The sequence below is a fragment of the Hypomesus transpacificus genome, chromosome 8 (genome assembly GCF_021917145.1).
Source record: "Hypomesus transpacificus isolate Combined female chromosome 8, fHypTra1, whole genome shotgun sequence".
Taxonomy (NCBI): Eukaryota; Metazoa; Chordata; class Actinopteri; order Osmeriformes; family Osmeridae; genus Hypomesus; species Hypomesus transpacificus.
Genome location: NC_061067.1, coordinates 1,964,442 through 1,980,948, shown reverse-complemented (window position 1 = coordinate 1,980,948; position 16,507 = coordinate 1,964,442). Strand labels below are relative to the sequence as shown.

The following is a 16,507-nucleotide window of genomic DNA, read 5'->3' as shown; positions in this document are numbered from 1 at the left end:
CTCTCTACCTGCCTCTCTCTTCCTCTCTCACTTCCTCTCTCTCTTCCTGTCTCTCTCTCTCTTCCTGCCTCTCTCTCTTCCTGACTCTCTCTTCCTGCCTCTCTCTCTTCCTCTCTCTCTTCCTCTCTCTCTTCCTGCCTCTCTCTCTTTCTCTCTCTCTTCCTCTCTCTCTTCCTCTCTCTCTTCCTGCCTCTCTCTTCCTGCCTCTCTCTCTACAGAGATGCTGGGGGTGGGTGGGGGGGTAACCCAGCTTCCAGCTCCAGCCCTAAATAGGCCAGGCTGACCCATATACAGCTGAACTCAACACAGCACAGTGTACAGAGTTAAAAGTGAAAGACAGAGAGAAATGTCCATTCACTTTTTTGCTAAAATGAACAGAATGATTTCTGTTCTTTGACAGTCTCACTCAGAACTGAGGGAAAGGACAGGAAATGACAGCAACCGTGACAACAAATCCAACAGGAATTGACCAGATGGCAAAAGTACACACATCCTTCACACAAGTAGAAGTACAGATTAAAAAGAAAAACTTTCAAAACTTTAACAAATATTTTCGCAACTTTTCAAAAAATAAAAGAAACTTACAAAAAATAACAAAGGTTTCTAGTTTTTTAAACCTTTCAAAACTTTTTTTTCGCCACACACAACAATACACAAACAAGATTCTAGTTAGTTTTTCTTTTCAAATGTAATTTTTTAATCTTTTGAAACATTTTTCCACACACACAGCACAAATGCGTTTCTAGTTAAAAAAAATCTATTTAAGTAAAGTAACAAAGTATTTGTACTTCGTTACTTCCCATCTCTTGAAATGACAGTTACTGAAATATACATAGAAACAGAGATGAAAAAGGGATAGGCAGAGATACAAAAAGAGATACGATTGACCAGCAGTGGGACAACAGTGACCCAGAAGATGGAGAAATGCAGTCCAATGACAGATAAGTGTATTAGGAGTTTATTAGCAAGGTGCAGACACACACAGTCTAGAAAAACAGCATCCTAAATACTAATTGTAAACATTTAATAATTTCTAAAGCATTTGTTTACATGTGAATACTGAAGGTGTGCTTGATTTAAACTTCCATAGCATGCTGGGCGGGTGGAGTTGACCAAGATCAATTAAGCACACCTAAAGTATGTTAACTAACTAACTAACTAACTTTGCTACATTGTGCACTAGTATACAGAGTGAGAAAACAACTGAAGTCCTAACTAGCAGAGACAGCGCAGGGTGGCAGGGTGAAGGAAGAGGAAATACCGATGTGCTTCAGACGCCTGGAATGTGGAATCATACCTCACTTCATTTTAATCTCTAAGTTTGGCGCAGTGTCAGTGTAGTTACGTTAGCTGAAGCACACACCCTGGCTGTGGCACACAGAGAGATGACGTGGGGAGGATGGCTGAGTCAGTCTCCTATCGTAGCTGTTTTGTTCTAGGAGGTGCACCCCAGACAGGGGGGGGGGGGGCTGGGCTGGGGGGGAGGGGGGCTGGATCAGTAGAAACATCGGTAGAGTTGTGCTAGAGGAGAGCCAGAGAGACAGGCCAGCTGAGAGCAGGGGGGGAGGGAGGGCTGAGGGGGGAGGGAGGTGTTGGGGGAGATGGCTGGCAGCACAAGCTGCCCCAGCGGGAGGACAGGAGGACAGTGGCGTGTGTTTATTAGGATGTGTGTGTGTATTAGGATGTGTGTGTATTAGGATGTGTGTGTGTAGATGTGTGTGTGTGCTTTAAGGTGTTTGTGTAGATGTGTGTGTGCGTTAAGAGTTAAGAGGATGAACTTGGCATTGTCTGCTGGAATGTGGTGTGTGTGTGTGTGTCAGAAGAATCACAGCTGACACTCAGTTGGTTGGAGGCATGGCCTAGTCCTCTGAAGCGTCAGGGGGAGGAGTCAGGGTAGGGTAAAGTGAGAGAGTGTGTGAGACAGAGAGAGAGACAGAGAGAGACAGAGAGAGAGAGAGAGACAGAGAGAGAATAGAGGGGAGAGTAGAGCAGGAGAGTTTCAAATGTTATGATAAGGAGTTTGGTGAAGAGGAGGATGAAGAAAGGAGGAGGATAGGGAAGAGAATAAGAGCACTGATTAGTAAACAATCACAACCATGTCTGTCAACAACACCACTACCCCTTAGAGAAGCACAGACAGGGGCAGCATGCGAGACAGGCAGAGCACCATGCAGACATCTGTACACGCACACACACACACTCTGGCATTCTGCTTACGTTCTCAGTTGGGTGTCCCAGTTTCTACTTATACACCCAGGTCTCTCTCCAGCTAGGCTGATAAATGTCCCTTCAGCGACACGAGGACAGATGCTGCGTGCACACACACACACACACACACACACACCTCCTACTTTCTCCATGCTAGTGGGCTCTCATGGTCATTAAGCTCAACAGCTTCTGGAGCTGCTTCCACATGTCCTGCATGCATGTACATGTCCTGCATGCATACACATGTACTGAGGTAATTGAAACTATCTGCAGACACTAACACATCTCAGGATTAGGTACGTAGTAGTGAGGTATCCCAGATTACATACTACAGAATCTGGCTGTGGTTGATGTTCCAAGCATGTTCTGAAACACACGCACGCGCTTACACACAGCTGTGTAACCATAGCAACCGGTGCCCAACATACAGTAGCATGCATGCAGACAGAGTGCTGCCATCTCCAAGCAGGCAGAGAGAGAGAGAACAGAGACAGGAAGAAAGACCATAGAGAGAGAAAAAGAGACCAGAGAGAGGGAAAGAGACCAGAGAGAGGGAGAGAGAGAGAGAGAACAGAGAAAGAAAGGAAGAGAGACCATAGAGAGAGAAAAAGAGAACAGAGAGAGAGAGAGAGAGAGAGAGAGAGAGAACAGAGAGAACAGAGAGACCAGAGAGAGAGACAGAGAGAGAGAGAGAGACAGAGAGAGAGACAGAGAGAGAGAGAGAGAGAGACAGAGAGAGAGACCGGAGAGAGAGACCAGAGAGAGAGACCAGAGAGAGAGAGAGAGAGACCAGAGAGAGAGACCAGAGAGAGACCAGAGAGAGAGACCAGAGAGAGAGACCAGAGAGAGAGACCAGAGAGAGAGAGAGAGACCAGAGAGAGAAAGAGACCAGAGAGAGAGAGAGACCAGAGAGAGAAAGAGACCAGAGAGAGAGAGAGACCAGAGAGAGAGAGAGAGACCAGAGAGAGACAGAGAGGGGCAGCATGCCACACTGAACAGCCTGCCAGCAGATGTGTGCTCCTCAGCACCAGAGCTGTGGGTATGTATATGGATATATGTTTGGCTGTATGGATGTGTGTGAATGGGTATGGACGTGTGTACAGAGGGGGTGAGGAGTAGAAAGTATAGGCATGTCATGCTCTCCTCATGCAAGTCTGTGATGCTCCATCTTGCAGAGGGAGGACGGGGGTGTATTTGGAGAAGGAAGTTCAACAATGATAAACCAAAACACACACAATGGAGACAGAAACAAAAGGGACAACAACTATGTACGGTATAACTCAAACCAAACACACACACACACACACACACTCAGCTTTAGGAGGATAACCCCCACACACTCAGGAGGGTTTAAGAGCTTTCAGTCTCTGGAGGGTTTCTGCCAGTAACCTAGACAACAGGGACACGAGTGACGGCCCCAGACAAGTCTGTGTAGTCAGGACCCTATGCTGTCAACAGGAAGTGACCATACCACGTTAACAGGAAGTGGAAGTCAGCTTCCAACAGAACAGCGTCTCGGTACCCTTATATAAACCACCACAGGAAGTGACACGTCACTGTCCTGAACACACGCACAACATAACTGCATGAAGTAAAGAAAATGAAAAACCGCCCACACACACACGTAGAACAACTGAACTTGAAGACAAGGATAAAATAAATATATAATGAATGATCGTACAGGAAGTGGTGAGGGCGAGAGCTTAGGGGGAGATGTGATGTTAGGGGGAGAGGTGAGGAGGAGAGGTGATGTTAGGGGGAGAGGTGAGGAGGAGAGGTGATGTTAGGAGGAGAGGTGATGTTAGGAGGAGAGGTGATGTTAGGGGGAGAGGTGATGTTAGGAGGAGAGGTGATGTTAGGGGGAGAGGTGATGTTAGGGGGAGAGGTGATGTTAGGGGGAGAGGTGAGGAGGAGAGGTGATGTTAGGAGGAGAGGTGATGTTAGGGGGAGAGGTGAGGAGGAGAGGTGATGTTAGGGGGAGAGGTGATGTTAGGGGGAGAGGTGATGTTAGGGGGAGAGGTGATGTTAGGGGGAGAGGTGAGGAGGAGAGGTGATGTTAGGGGGAGAGGTGATGTTAGGGGGAGAGGTGATGTTAGGGGGAGAGGTGAGGAGGAGAGGTGAGGGACAGGATGCTGTGTTTAGACAGGAGAAGCTCTTACCAGGCTTCTGAATATCCTGATCACCATTCAAGGGCTGTTTTGCTTCTGCTTACACACACACAGACACATACATACAAACACACACAGACTTCATTATTATCTCCAGTCCACAAAGCCTTTCTCTAACACACACACACACACACATTAATCTCTGTGTGTCAGCATGACTACAAACACACTGTAGCACGACTGCTTCTCTCTGCCCACTCTGTGTGCAGGTCTAGACAGGGCTGAGTCACAGCCAGCAGACACAGACCCCGGCAGTGACACATACACAGATCCAAAATGGCAGCCAGTGTCTAGTACCAGGCTGCAGTCCACAGCTAACAGAGTGACACCCTGACAGATCCAAAATGGCAGCCAGTCCCGCTGTGTTTGCTGTCATCAGTCAGGCTGTCAGGCGACGCTGCTGTGATGCAACAAGCCATGGAGGATGGAACGTTGTCACCGTGTCTCTCTCTTGTCTCTATGACTACCTCTGTGTCTCTCTGTGTCTCTCTCTGTGTCTCTCTCTGTGTCTCTCTCTGTGTCTCTCTCTGTGTGTCTCTCTGTCTCTCTCTCTAAAAGTATGTAATGGAGATTCCTAAAGTACACCACTCCTCCCCCTGACCCCTGACCCCCACCTCACCTCCCCACCAGCTCACCTGTATTGTCCAGCAGGGGGGTGTAGTCCGTCTTGCCCACCGTCTCTCCCACCTGGTCGTCGTAAGGCTCCGCCTCCAGCTCCTTCAGGAAGTCCCTCTCCATCACGCCCTCCTGGGGGGCGGGGCCTCCATCCGTCAGCGCGTCGCTCAGACTCAGGTCCAGCTCCGCCATGGCTCTGGGGGGGGGGGGGGGGGGGTACAGGGTTAGATATAGTGAGGGGGGGTACAGGGTTAGATATAGTGAGGGGGGGTACAGGGTTAGATATAGTGAGGGGGGGGGTGCAGGGTTAGATATAGTGAGGAGGGGGGTACAGGGTTAGATATAGTGAGGAGGGGGGTACAGGGTTAGATATAGTGAGGGGGGGTACAGGGTTAGATATAGTGAGGAGGGGTACAGGGTTAGATATAGTGAGGGGGGGGTACAGGGTTAGATATACTGAGGGGGGGTACAGGGTTAGATATAGTGAGGAGGGGGGTACAGGGTTAGATATAGTGAGGAGGGGGGTACAGGGTTAGATATAGTGAGGGGGGGTACAGGGTTAGATATAGTGAGGAGGGGTACAGGGTTAGATATAGTGAGGGGGGGGTACAGGGTTAGATATAGTGAGGAGGGGGGTACAGGGTTAGATATAGTGAGGAGGGGTACAGGGTTAGATATAGTGAGGAGGGGGGTGCAGGGTTAGGTTAGATATGGTGGTAGTGGGGGTGGGGAACAACCTGCAGTCAAAAGCACTACGACTGAGCTAGACACACTAATATCTAATGTAACGTAATACGATAGCTGCAGTCTCACTCTCTGCCACCAGGAGGCAGACTGTAAGAGCCACAGCACTCAGGACCAACAGCATGGAGCTCTGGGTCTAATGCTGTCAGAGTCACAGCACTCAGGACCAACAGCATGGAGCTCTGGGTCTAATGCTGTCAGAGTCACAGCACTCAGGACCAACAGCATGGAGCTCTGGGTCTAATGCTGTCAGAGCCACAGCACTCAGGACCAACAGCATGGAGCTCTGGGTCTAATGCTGTCAGAGCCACAGCACTCAGGACCAACAGCATGGAGCTCTGGGACAATGTCACAAGGCTTACCAGCCATGTCCAAGTGTGGCCGGTGTGTGGTGAAACTCACTCCTCAAGTATGTAACAGGCCACCCGCGTCGACAAATTGCTAGCTTTTCGTTGGAGTAGTTGGTAGTGATGGCGCTTGGGAAGTCAGAGGTGGCAGGTTCGACTCCTGGTCGCAGCGGACAGTCGCCCGTATGTCTTTGACGGAGCTTGCAAGACCACGTCTGTTACACAAGCAAGCACACACTTTTCACACCCCGACACACACCTTCATGTCAACACAAACAGGAAACCACGATTGCATGAGTGGACTGGGCCACACTGCAGCATGGGGTCAGCTGGGAGGACATCTGACCAATCAACTGAGAGATTGTGCCGAGTCATGTTATCTTTCAGTGAGGTCACTCAGGTAATGGCAGATTTAAATTCCAATCAACCAACCTGTTCTAAGGCTCTCTCTCATTCCCTCCATCCATTATCGCTCTTATCTCTCCCTTTCTATTCTCTCTCTATCGTTATTTTCTTTCTCTCTATTCTTTCCACATTCTCTTCTTCTCTGCCCTCTGTTCTCTCTTTCTGCTCTCTATTTTCCCTCTCTCTCACTCCACTTCTATGCCCTGCGTCCCTCAGTCGGAGAGATTATGTCAGTCTGTACCACTGCTGCATCAGAGCTGGGATTAGGGTCAGTGCAGAAACACACACACACACCTAACCTCCCTGTGTTCTGGACAGACCAGGCCACAGCACTCTGGCTGAAACCACTTTCTTCACCAGCTTGCATGAGTTTATAAGCGCTCACCAGGGGACTACAGATGCTGCATGACTGTTAGTTTCCAGTTTTATTTTTTATTTTTTAACACAAGGTCAGACTGTACTAAGAACAGAGATTACATCTATGATGAGCTCAAATAAAATTGAATCAAATTATAATAAAATAATAGTAATAAACATCCTAATATCTCTCCATGTCTCTCCCCCTCACTCTCCCCCCCCCCCACCTCTCTCTCCCCCCACCTCTCTCCCCCCACCTCTCTCCCCCCCCCCACCTCTCTCTCTAAACCCCAGCTAGCAGCACCCCCTGCTGGCGAGCCTGATAACTGCATGTGAATCCAAACCAAGCATGTGAATGTGTTTGTGTGCATGTGCATGGGTCTGTCTGGGGGCGGGGGCATTTTGGTGTGGCTCTTGGAAAGCATGTTGTTGTAGCAGAGGAAGGAAGCAGAGCTCACTATTGTGCCTTCTGACCCTCAGCCCACACTACCAATACAATCAGTGTGTGTGTGTGTGTGTGTGTGTGCGGCCCAATGAGTGGTAAGTCTATAGAAGGTTAATCCTCTCCAATCCTTTCCCACGGACCACTGTTGTATGCAAACAAACTGAGCAGTCACGACCATGACCTGAACACACAGTAAACAGAAACGGAGGCAGGCAGGCAGGCGCAGACAGACAGACAGACAGACAGACAGACAGACAGACAGACAGACAGACAGACAGACAGGCAGGCAGGCATAGGCAGGCATAGGCAGGCAGGCAGACAGACAGACAGACAGACAGACAGACAGACAGACAGACAGACAGACAGACAGGCAGACAGGCAGACAGGCAGACAGGCAGACAGAGGCAGGCAGACAGACAGACAGACAGACAGACAGACAGACAGACAGACAGGCAGGCAGACAGACAGACAGACAGGCAGGCAGGCAGGCAGGCAGGCAGACAGGCAGACAGACAGAGGCAGGCAGACAGACAGGCCACAGCTAACAGAGCAGGAATGTTGACTGTGATGTCACCCTCCATGGAGAGGTGATGACTGCTGCAGTGTGCCCTCCCTGTCCTTGTTACTGTTTTACCAACCACACTGTGTGTGTGTATGCTGTGTATGTATGCTGTGTGTGTGTGTGTATGCTGTGTGTGTGTGTATGCTGTGTATGTATGCTGTGTGTGTATGGTGTGTGCTGTGTGTGTGTGTGTATGCTGTGTATGTATGCTGTGTGTGTATGCTGTGTGCTGTGTGTGTGTGTGTGTGTGTGTGTGTGTGTGTGTGTATGCTGTGTATGTATTCTGTGTGTGTGTGTGTATGGTGTGTGCTGTGTGTGTGTGTGTGTGTATGGTGTGTGTGTATGCTGTGTGTGTATGGTGTGTGCTGTGTGTGTGTGTATGCTGTGTGTGTATGCTGTGTGTGTGTGTGTATGCTGTGTGTGTGTGTGTGTGTGTATGCTGTGTGTGTATGCTGTGTGTGTATGCTGTGTGTGTGTGTGTGAGAGAGAGGCCCTCTACAGCTTCTGTGTGTGTGTGTATGCTGTGTGTGTGTGTGTGAGAGAGGCCCTCTACATCTTCTGTGTGTGTAGGCTGTGTGTGTGTGTGTAGGCTGTGTGTGTGTGTGTGTAGGCTGTGTGTGTGTGTGTGTGTGTGTGAGAGAGGCCCTCTACAGCTTCTGTGTGTGTATGGTGTGTGTGTGTGTGTGTGTGTGTGTGAGAGGCCCTCTACAGCTTCTGTGTGTGTATGCTGTGTGTGTGTGTGTGTGTGTGTGAGAGAGGCCCTCTACAGCTTCTGTGTTTGTGAAGCTCAGACAGCTGACATGGCTTTCTGCTGCTCTGGGTTGCAGAGTCTCTGTCTCTCTATCACACACACACACACACGCACACAGACACCATACAGACACACACCATACACACACCATACAGACACACACACACATACAGACACCATACAGACACACACCATACACACACCATACACACACCATACACACACCATACACACACCATACAGACACCATACAGACACACACCCACCCTGGAGGGTTCCATTACAAACAGCTGCTTGCAACACAGCCCCATGCTACACCTCATCAATACTGGATCACATCCATAACTAGGGTGTGGCTTGAATCAACACACACACACCAGAATGAACAGGTTCTATCACCGCATGGCACAAATCCTGACCCTGCAGTGGCTCTGAGGGTGGGGAGACAGTGGGCTTTTGAGAAATTGTGGACATGAATGAGTGTGTGTGTGTTTGGGTAGTATGTGTGTATTTGTGTGACTAGGCTATGCATGTATTTGTATGTGTGTGTGTGTGTGTGTGTGACTGCATGCATGTGTGTGTGTGCTCTTAGCAGGCTGGCCCATACTCTTCATTCCAGGGATTCCCCTCTAACCCTAACCCTGCTACATGACCATGACTCACCCTGCCTCCCCAGACACACCCAGAACAAAACAACATCCAATACCTCAGCTCAGCTAGCTTAGCCTAGTCTAGCCTAGCCTGACCTAGCCTGATATAACCTAGCCTGACATAGCCTAGCCTGACGTAGCCTAGCCTAGCCTGACCTAGCATAGCCTGACCTAGCATAGCCTGACCTAGCCTAGCCTAGCCTAGCTTGACCTAGCCTAGCCTCCAATCCTGCCCCCAGGTAGGAATTACACTGATAGTCTTTACAGTAGAGGACAGATCAATGGAAACAAACTATTTCAAGTATGCTATGTGGCGTGGCTCTTTTTGTGTGAGTGTGTGAGTGAGTGTGTATGTGTGTGTGTGTGTGTGTGTGAGTGAGTGTGTGTGTGAGAGCGTGTGTGTCAGGGGCAGAGTGAATGAGATGCATAACAAGCCAGGGCTGTTCTACATGAGATTGTATCTTGACATTCTCTAGAGAGGCTAATCCACTAAACCACAGCCATCAACACTCTGTGGACTGTCACCACACACAGAATAACAAATGTAGTTTCCTTTGGTTCAGGAGGACTGAAGATCATGTGTGAGGTCATTTTAGATGTTTCCCTGCTCCAATACACTTTATTCAAATACATGGGTTGTTATCAAGCTGTACAGAAGTCTGATGACTATTCATTTGAATCAGGTGTGTTGGAGCAGGGAAACATCGAGAACATACAGGACAGTGGGCCCTGATGACCAGGATTGAAAACCCTCATCCTACAGTATGTTGTCAAACCACTATGAGAACACACACACACCTATACTTTGGTGTCGTTTATGTAAAAAGCATGGCAGCTACCGAGGGAGGGAGGGAGGGAGGGAGGGAGGGAGGGAGGGAGGGAGGGAGGGAGGGAGGGAGGGAGGGAAAGAGAGAAAGGGAGAGGTCTGAGAAGTGTTTCTCAGGAATGCAGGGAGGCACCGGTCCTGCCCTTGGGAGGGAGGTATATGTGTGTGTGTGTGTTGAGTTAATGAGTCTGGTGGGATACGTGCAGGTGCTGTGACAACACGTGCCTACTTAATGTCAGTTAACCAGGGGGTGTGTGTGTGTGTTGATGAACCTGAAGTAAGTTCCCCGATATCACCCATGCCTCCTCCTCCTCCTCCACCTCCCGGCTCAGGGAGGATCCCAGCGACAGCACTGTGGTCCGTTACAGGTAGGGGTCAGATGTCATGGGTCAGGTCTAGGCAGAGGTCAGGGGATTGACAGTTCTGTCTGAGCTCAGAATGGTTCCTGATTTCCTTCCCCCTCCCCCTCCGCTCTCTGCTAGCTGTTGCTAATGTGAGCTCTCTGCTAGCTGATGCTAATGTGTGCTCTCTGCTAGCTGATGCTAATGTGAGCTCTCTGCTAGCTGATGCTAATGTGTGCTCTCTGCTAGCTGATGCTAATGTGAGCTCTCTGCTAGCTGATGCTAACGCGAGCAGTCACCTTCAGACGCTTCTTTCTTCTACTTATGTCCCAGACAAGTGAAAGGACCACTGTCTGTCTCAGTGTGTGTGTGTGTGTGTGTGTGTGTGTGTGTGTGTGTGTGTGTGTGTGTGTGTGTGTGTGTGTGTGTGTGTGAGAAGAGGAGAGGGTGAGAGAGACAGGGACTTTGTGTGTGTTCCATACCATCCACTAACAGCATTACTTAGCACTTAAGACATTTCTCTCAAATTGGGACCCTGTTGCAGCCTGTTAGTGACCAAGGGACCACTCCACCCTCTGCACCTCCTCCCCACACCCTGCACCTCTTCCCCACACCCTGCACCTCCTCCCCACACCCTGCACCTCCTCCCCACACCCCCACCCTCCCTTAGTCCTGTAGGGTTGCTCCAGTCTGTGGGAGGGTGAACTCTGGGAGAGTGAACTGTGGGAGGGGGCTGGAAGAGAGACACGGAGAATACAGCCACTGTGTTCATGTCACAATGTCCACACACACACACTCGCTTGTTCCCTCTGTCAGAACTGGGAACTCCACCCACACACACACACACACACACACACACACACACACACACACACACACACACACACACACACACACACACACACGTTCCCTCTGTTTGTCAGAACTGAGAACTATACCCCATTGTTGCAGAGCACGGCCTGACACATCGCAAAGGAACGCACAACAGCACCCTCACACACACACTACAACACACACATACACACCAACAACCCCCCCCTTCCAAACACACACACACCCGCACGCAAACTTGCTCCATTAATCCCAAAACAAGCAGGCCCACAGGTATGAGCAGAGCCAGGGATCAGTGTCTCTCTGGTCTTTCTGAAGGCAGTGATCCTCCACACACACACTAGATCATAGCTGCTCTGTTAGGCTGCAGGACACTAACTCCTCTCTGCTGTGTTGCAATGGAGATGTTTCTGCTGGGTTGCATTAGAGGTGTTTCTGCTGTGGAGGTGTTTCTGCAGTGTTGCTGTGGTGTTTGTCCCAGGCTGATGTGAGGTCTGGTGGTGGGTTAGGGTCTGACAGCCATCCTCCTGCTGCTGCTAGAGGATTACCCCCCCCCCCCCCTCGCTCTCTCTATTCATCCTCTGTTGTCACGCAATCTAAAAATCCCCTTCTCTTCCTCTCCTCCTCCCCCTCCCACCTCTTCTTCCCCTCCCTCCCTTCCTCCCTCTCTCCCCTCCCCCCCCCCCCATCTACTCTAATATGGCCTACCAGACCACTGGAGGAAACTTGTGTTGACCGCATGATATCGCTAGCTCAACAATCCCGGTTTTGCTAATCCTAATCCCATCCCCATACAATAGCCTAATCTCACAATCTCACTAGTGTTTTGAACGTGACGCCTCAGAAGTTGTCTCTATGGCCAGATCAGAGATCAGGTGTCCTGGCTGGTGGATCTGTTGTGATGAGGATGTTCTCCAGCCCTGGAGCTGTGTGGTAACGGATCTCTGACATCAGATGCATAATTCATGCAGCCCAGAAGAGCAACCTGCAGCTTTAGCATTCTTCACATTCTAGCCAGGAAAAGGGAGTAACCAACTGTGACGTGATACGTGAAGAGAAACAGTTAAGCATGAATTTTGGATCTGAACTCATCTGAACAGGCTCAGACTAATGTAAACACCTTCCCAGTGTACAAGATGGCTGTTTTCAATAAATCAGTCAAACTACTGAGAGACTGATCTGTGTGTTGGCATAACTAAGCAGTGAGGATAACTAATACTATTCATTCCAGTAACATTCCTTTCTAAATCAGGCATCTATACTTCTACCTTGAAGTAGAGCTTTCCTGCTGTCCCTGTGCAGCAGGGTGGATCAGGTCCTGGTTTTAGAGCATGACTCCAAACCCACTGTGGTATTCAACACTCATGAGATCATGCATTCAGACTCCAGACAGAACACACCGCTGGGTTCTAACAGCTGATCGATTGCTTCTGATCAATCCCATGACTCCCAGTCTGGGACAGCAGTGATCAATACACCCTGATTTAGGGTCTCACCACCCTGGGCCCCCCTGGGCCACCCTGGGTTACAGTGACTCAGCATACAGGGATGGGAGTCAAGCTAAGCCCCAACCACACCCACTCTCTCTGCTGGGCTGATAGTAGAGACTAACTCTGGTCTCTCTGCTGGGCTGACAGTAGAGACTAACTCTGGTCTCTCTGCTGGGCTGATAGTAGAGACCAACTCTGGTCTCTCTGCTGGGCTGAGAGTAGAGACTAACTCTGGTCTCTCTGCTGGGCTGATAGTAGAGACTAACTCTGGTCTCTCTGACATATTTGAGTTTGGGTTAAAGGGAAACAGAATGCTACAGGATACGGCTTTATCCAGATCCAAACCAACTCATAAAAGTTTGTTACAGCTCAGCGGTTAGAGCATTTGGCTGCAGATCAAGAGGTTGCAGGTTCAAATCCTCCTGTAAATCGCTTTGGATAAAAGCATCTGAGAGGTCAGTCCTGTTGGGGTCATGGTCCTCAGCAGAAGAAGAGCACCGACTTTCACTGTTTGACTTTGTCAACATCACCAGTGTTGGATAAAACTTACAGACACAAGGAAAACAGCATCAACCTTAAAGCGAAGTAAACTTGACACAACCAGCGAGGGTTCCTCTAGGGGTGCCTCCATAACCGTTCCTGGTTATCAGCTTGAGCCATCGTGACATTCAGAGTGACGGCTGAGAGGATCGGAAGTGTTCCTCCTCCCAGATGACATTTACCTTGTTGTTTTCTCTGACCTTTCAGGCAGGGTCGGTGTGACATCAGTGCTCCTGTCCCGAGCATTCCACAACAAAGATGGATGCGTTTGAAATAAACTAAATTCCATTCCCAAAGCTTCTTTTTAAATGATTTATCTTGTTGATGAGTGAGACAGCCAGCGGAGGGGGCTCCTCAGTGACTGAGCACCTGACTTCAGAACGAGAGATTGCAGGTTCAAATTCTCCCCGCTCTGTGTGGACATGTCACGGGCAAAAGCGGACTACAGCCCCAACCACACACCCCTGACACAACCACACACCCCCAGTCTGGACTAGAGCTCCAACCACACCCCCCCCTGACACAACCACACACCCCCAGTCTGGACTAGAGCTCCAACCACACCCCCACCTGGCACAACCACACACCCCCAGCCTGGACTAGAGCTCCAACCACACCCCCCCCTGACACAACCACACACCCCCAGTCTGGACTAGAGCTCCAACCACACCCCCCCTGGCCCAACCACACACCCCCTGGCACAACCACACCCCCCCTGGCACAACCACACACCCCCCAGCCTGTTTTAGGAGTTTCAACCTGGAAAAGCAACTGTGAGAAGCATTTTCCCACTGTACAGCGTATGGGAGGAAGGGGGGTTACAGTTGTTTGATTTACAGTATCATACATTCCCCTTAACACACACACACAGCTCCATCTGTATAATCAAGAACTACTGACACTGAACGGGCGATGATTAAAATCATATCAGGGACAACGTCTATATGGTCGCTTCAAAATCACAGACTGGCAGACCCTGAAGAGACAAAGAGGTGTTTTATCTCCCTACTAGCAGACTAGAACAGACCTCCACTTCATCTGACCACTCTGCTATGAACCAGGCTAGGAGCAGTCCATGTCAATGAATGCCTGCTTCAACCTTCACTACTCTGGGGAACTTTGAGTGATTATTTACAAAAGAAAATGTTTTAAAGTAGTACATTAAGTTGCAACATAAAGTGTTGCAAGGCTGGGACTGAAATAACAGGGAATAAACCCCACAAAATGAACACAGGGTTCTTTGTGGAGTAAAGATTTCAGATTACAGACCAAATTACACTCACATCGAACTAGTGGTTATAGCACCCTGGCATGACAAGCAATATAGTAACAAAGTATACATGCTGTTGGTCTGGGATCCATCCCATAATAACCGCACCGCTGGGAAGGCCCACCTCTGATTCCTGTCTGTAATCTGTGCTGGATTGCTGCCTAATCCAGCATCTGGATAAAGGGAACCCTCTCTAATAACCAACCTAATCCCCGCTCTGCTGTTCCTCTTTTTACATTTCATCAATATCTCAAATACGCAAATCTGTTGGGTCTGTGGTGAGGGCTGAGAGAGAAGTGAAAGCTGGGCCTGAAAGGAAACATAAGTATGAACACTGCACTAGGCCTGTAGAAACACCTACTTATCGTGAACTTTGAAACAGACGTTAACGGCCTCTGTGCTCCGGTGAGTACCGTCAGTCATAAAACAGACAGTTGCCAGGCTACAATGGAATACGGGATTATGTCACGTTTCCCAAAGTCTAAGGAAAGATCGCATTTAGATACTAACTAACAGCAGCAGCGACACGTTAAACTTTGCTAGCTACAAACGTTGCAGAGCAAACCGCGTGTTTACACATCAACGGAAAAATTATGATGCTTTACAGAAAGTCCCAACAGAGCTAAGGTCATGAAACACGAAGGCCGTTTAAAACATAACCTATGCTAGTTCTGTGCATGGCCTAACACACACAGTCAAACTAGCATAACTTTGCCATGGCCAGCTAGCTCCTGCGCCTCCACGCAGCCCCTGGCTGTGACACCGCAACTTCACCATGCACTCCTCGTCTTGATGCGGTGCTAAACGCTCAGTCATCCAAAATCACCGTTTCCCCTCTGATAAATCGACAACCCCACCCGAGAATTACACGGAAAGCGCTTTTAAAGTGCGCCACTGGATACATACACAATAAAAAGTCGTTTTATTTGGAATGAACTCACCGTTTGTTGACTATTTTTGACAGTTTATTGGGAGTCTCCTACGTCGCTGTCACAGATGATACGCCCTCCTGTTCTGCACTTCAGGGACCGCGAGGCAACGTTAACTGCCCATTGAAAGTTTACTCCAATCAAAGCCCAAGACGAGCAGCTGACTTCCGTGTTACCCAATAATAATAAAGATAAGAGCAACGTGACAGACACTAACTCCAATCACGGCTTCGTTGTCCACATGCGGGAACGCCCCGGCCAGCTTCCTAAAACTGACCAGGTCGTCACTAATGTTCTGCTGACAGACAACCGGAACCTACAATGAACACGTTTGACTCCTTTTACGGGATAGAACGGGCCCTGTCCTCTTGAAGAGCACCCGCACAGAACTACAAACATTACAACAGCGAACACTGATGCAGGCATCCAACCGGTAGCCTAAACGATAGATGGTTTTAGGGCATCGCTGCAAATCTACTTTAAAGCTTCGTGACATTTCAACAAGCCGTGTATTCTTTACAAGGCTTTAGCATACTCAATTATAGAATAGAAAGTCACTAGTCAGATATAACTAATTCAGTACCGTGTCGTTATTGTGTCATAGTTTACACAAAAGTGTTCAGAACCATAGAGCCTAATGGTAAACCAAAGCCTCTATCAACACAGACTTGACAACTAAAGCTGCCGTTTGTCTTGCTGCAATTCGTTAATAACTCAATACCGTTACAGAGGCACCACTGGAACACCGGGATGGGCTACATCTGCACGGTAGTGTTGCCACCCTGTGGCTGAGGAGCAATGTACCAACCTCTCAGTCTGATGATGCTGTGTGTCTGCTGGAATCAAAATGACTACATTTCCCAAGACTTCGCCTGTGAAAGATCCTACTCGTTTGTGGGCTGATTAATGCCGTAGAAACAAGATACTGTCATCCGTTTATCTGACACGATGCGTCAATTTGTGTATGCCTTTCTTATAGGAAACAAATGACATTAAAAATATGTTAAAAAATATGTTAGATTTACTTC

At 49.0% G+C, this 16,507-nt stretch overlaps 1 protein-coding gene across 7 annotated transcripts in view; it reads right to left on the bottom strand.

Annotated features, from left to right (window-relative positions):
- LOC124470380 (microtubule-associated protein 4) overlaps positions 1 to 15,596 on the bottom strand; it is a 47,687-nt gene extending 32,091 nt beyond the window's left edge. For 5 of the 7 annotated variants that reach the window (XM_047024221.1, XM_047024220.1, XM_047024226.1 and 2 more), the window contains exons 1-3: positions 15,492 to 15,596; positions 5,012 to 5,187; positions 4,368 to 4,415 (exon numbers count right to left, since the gene is read on the bottom strand). In XM_047024221.1, the coding sequence (XP_046880177.1) occupies positions 4,368 to 4,415; positions 5,012 to 5,183 (220 nt within the window). In that variant the 5' untranslated portion in view covers positions 5,184 to 5,187; positions 15,492 to 15,596. The remainder of the gene's footprint in view (positions 1 to 4,367; positions 4,416 to 5,011; positions 5,188 to 15,491) is intronic. The other 2 variants (XM_047024222.1, XM_047024223.1) reach the window with 2 other exon arrangements.
- Between the last annotated feature and the right edge of the window lie 911 nt (positions 15,597 to 16,507).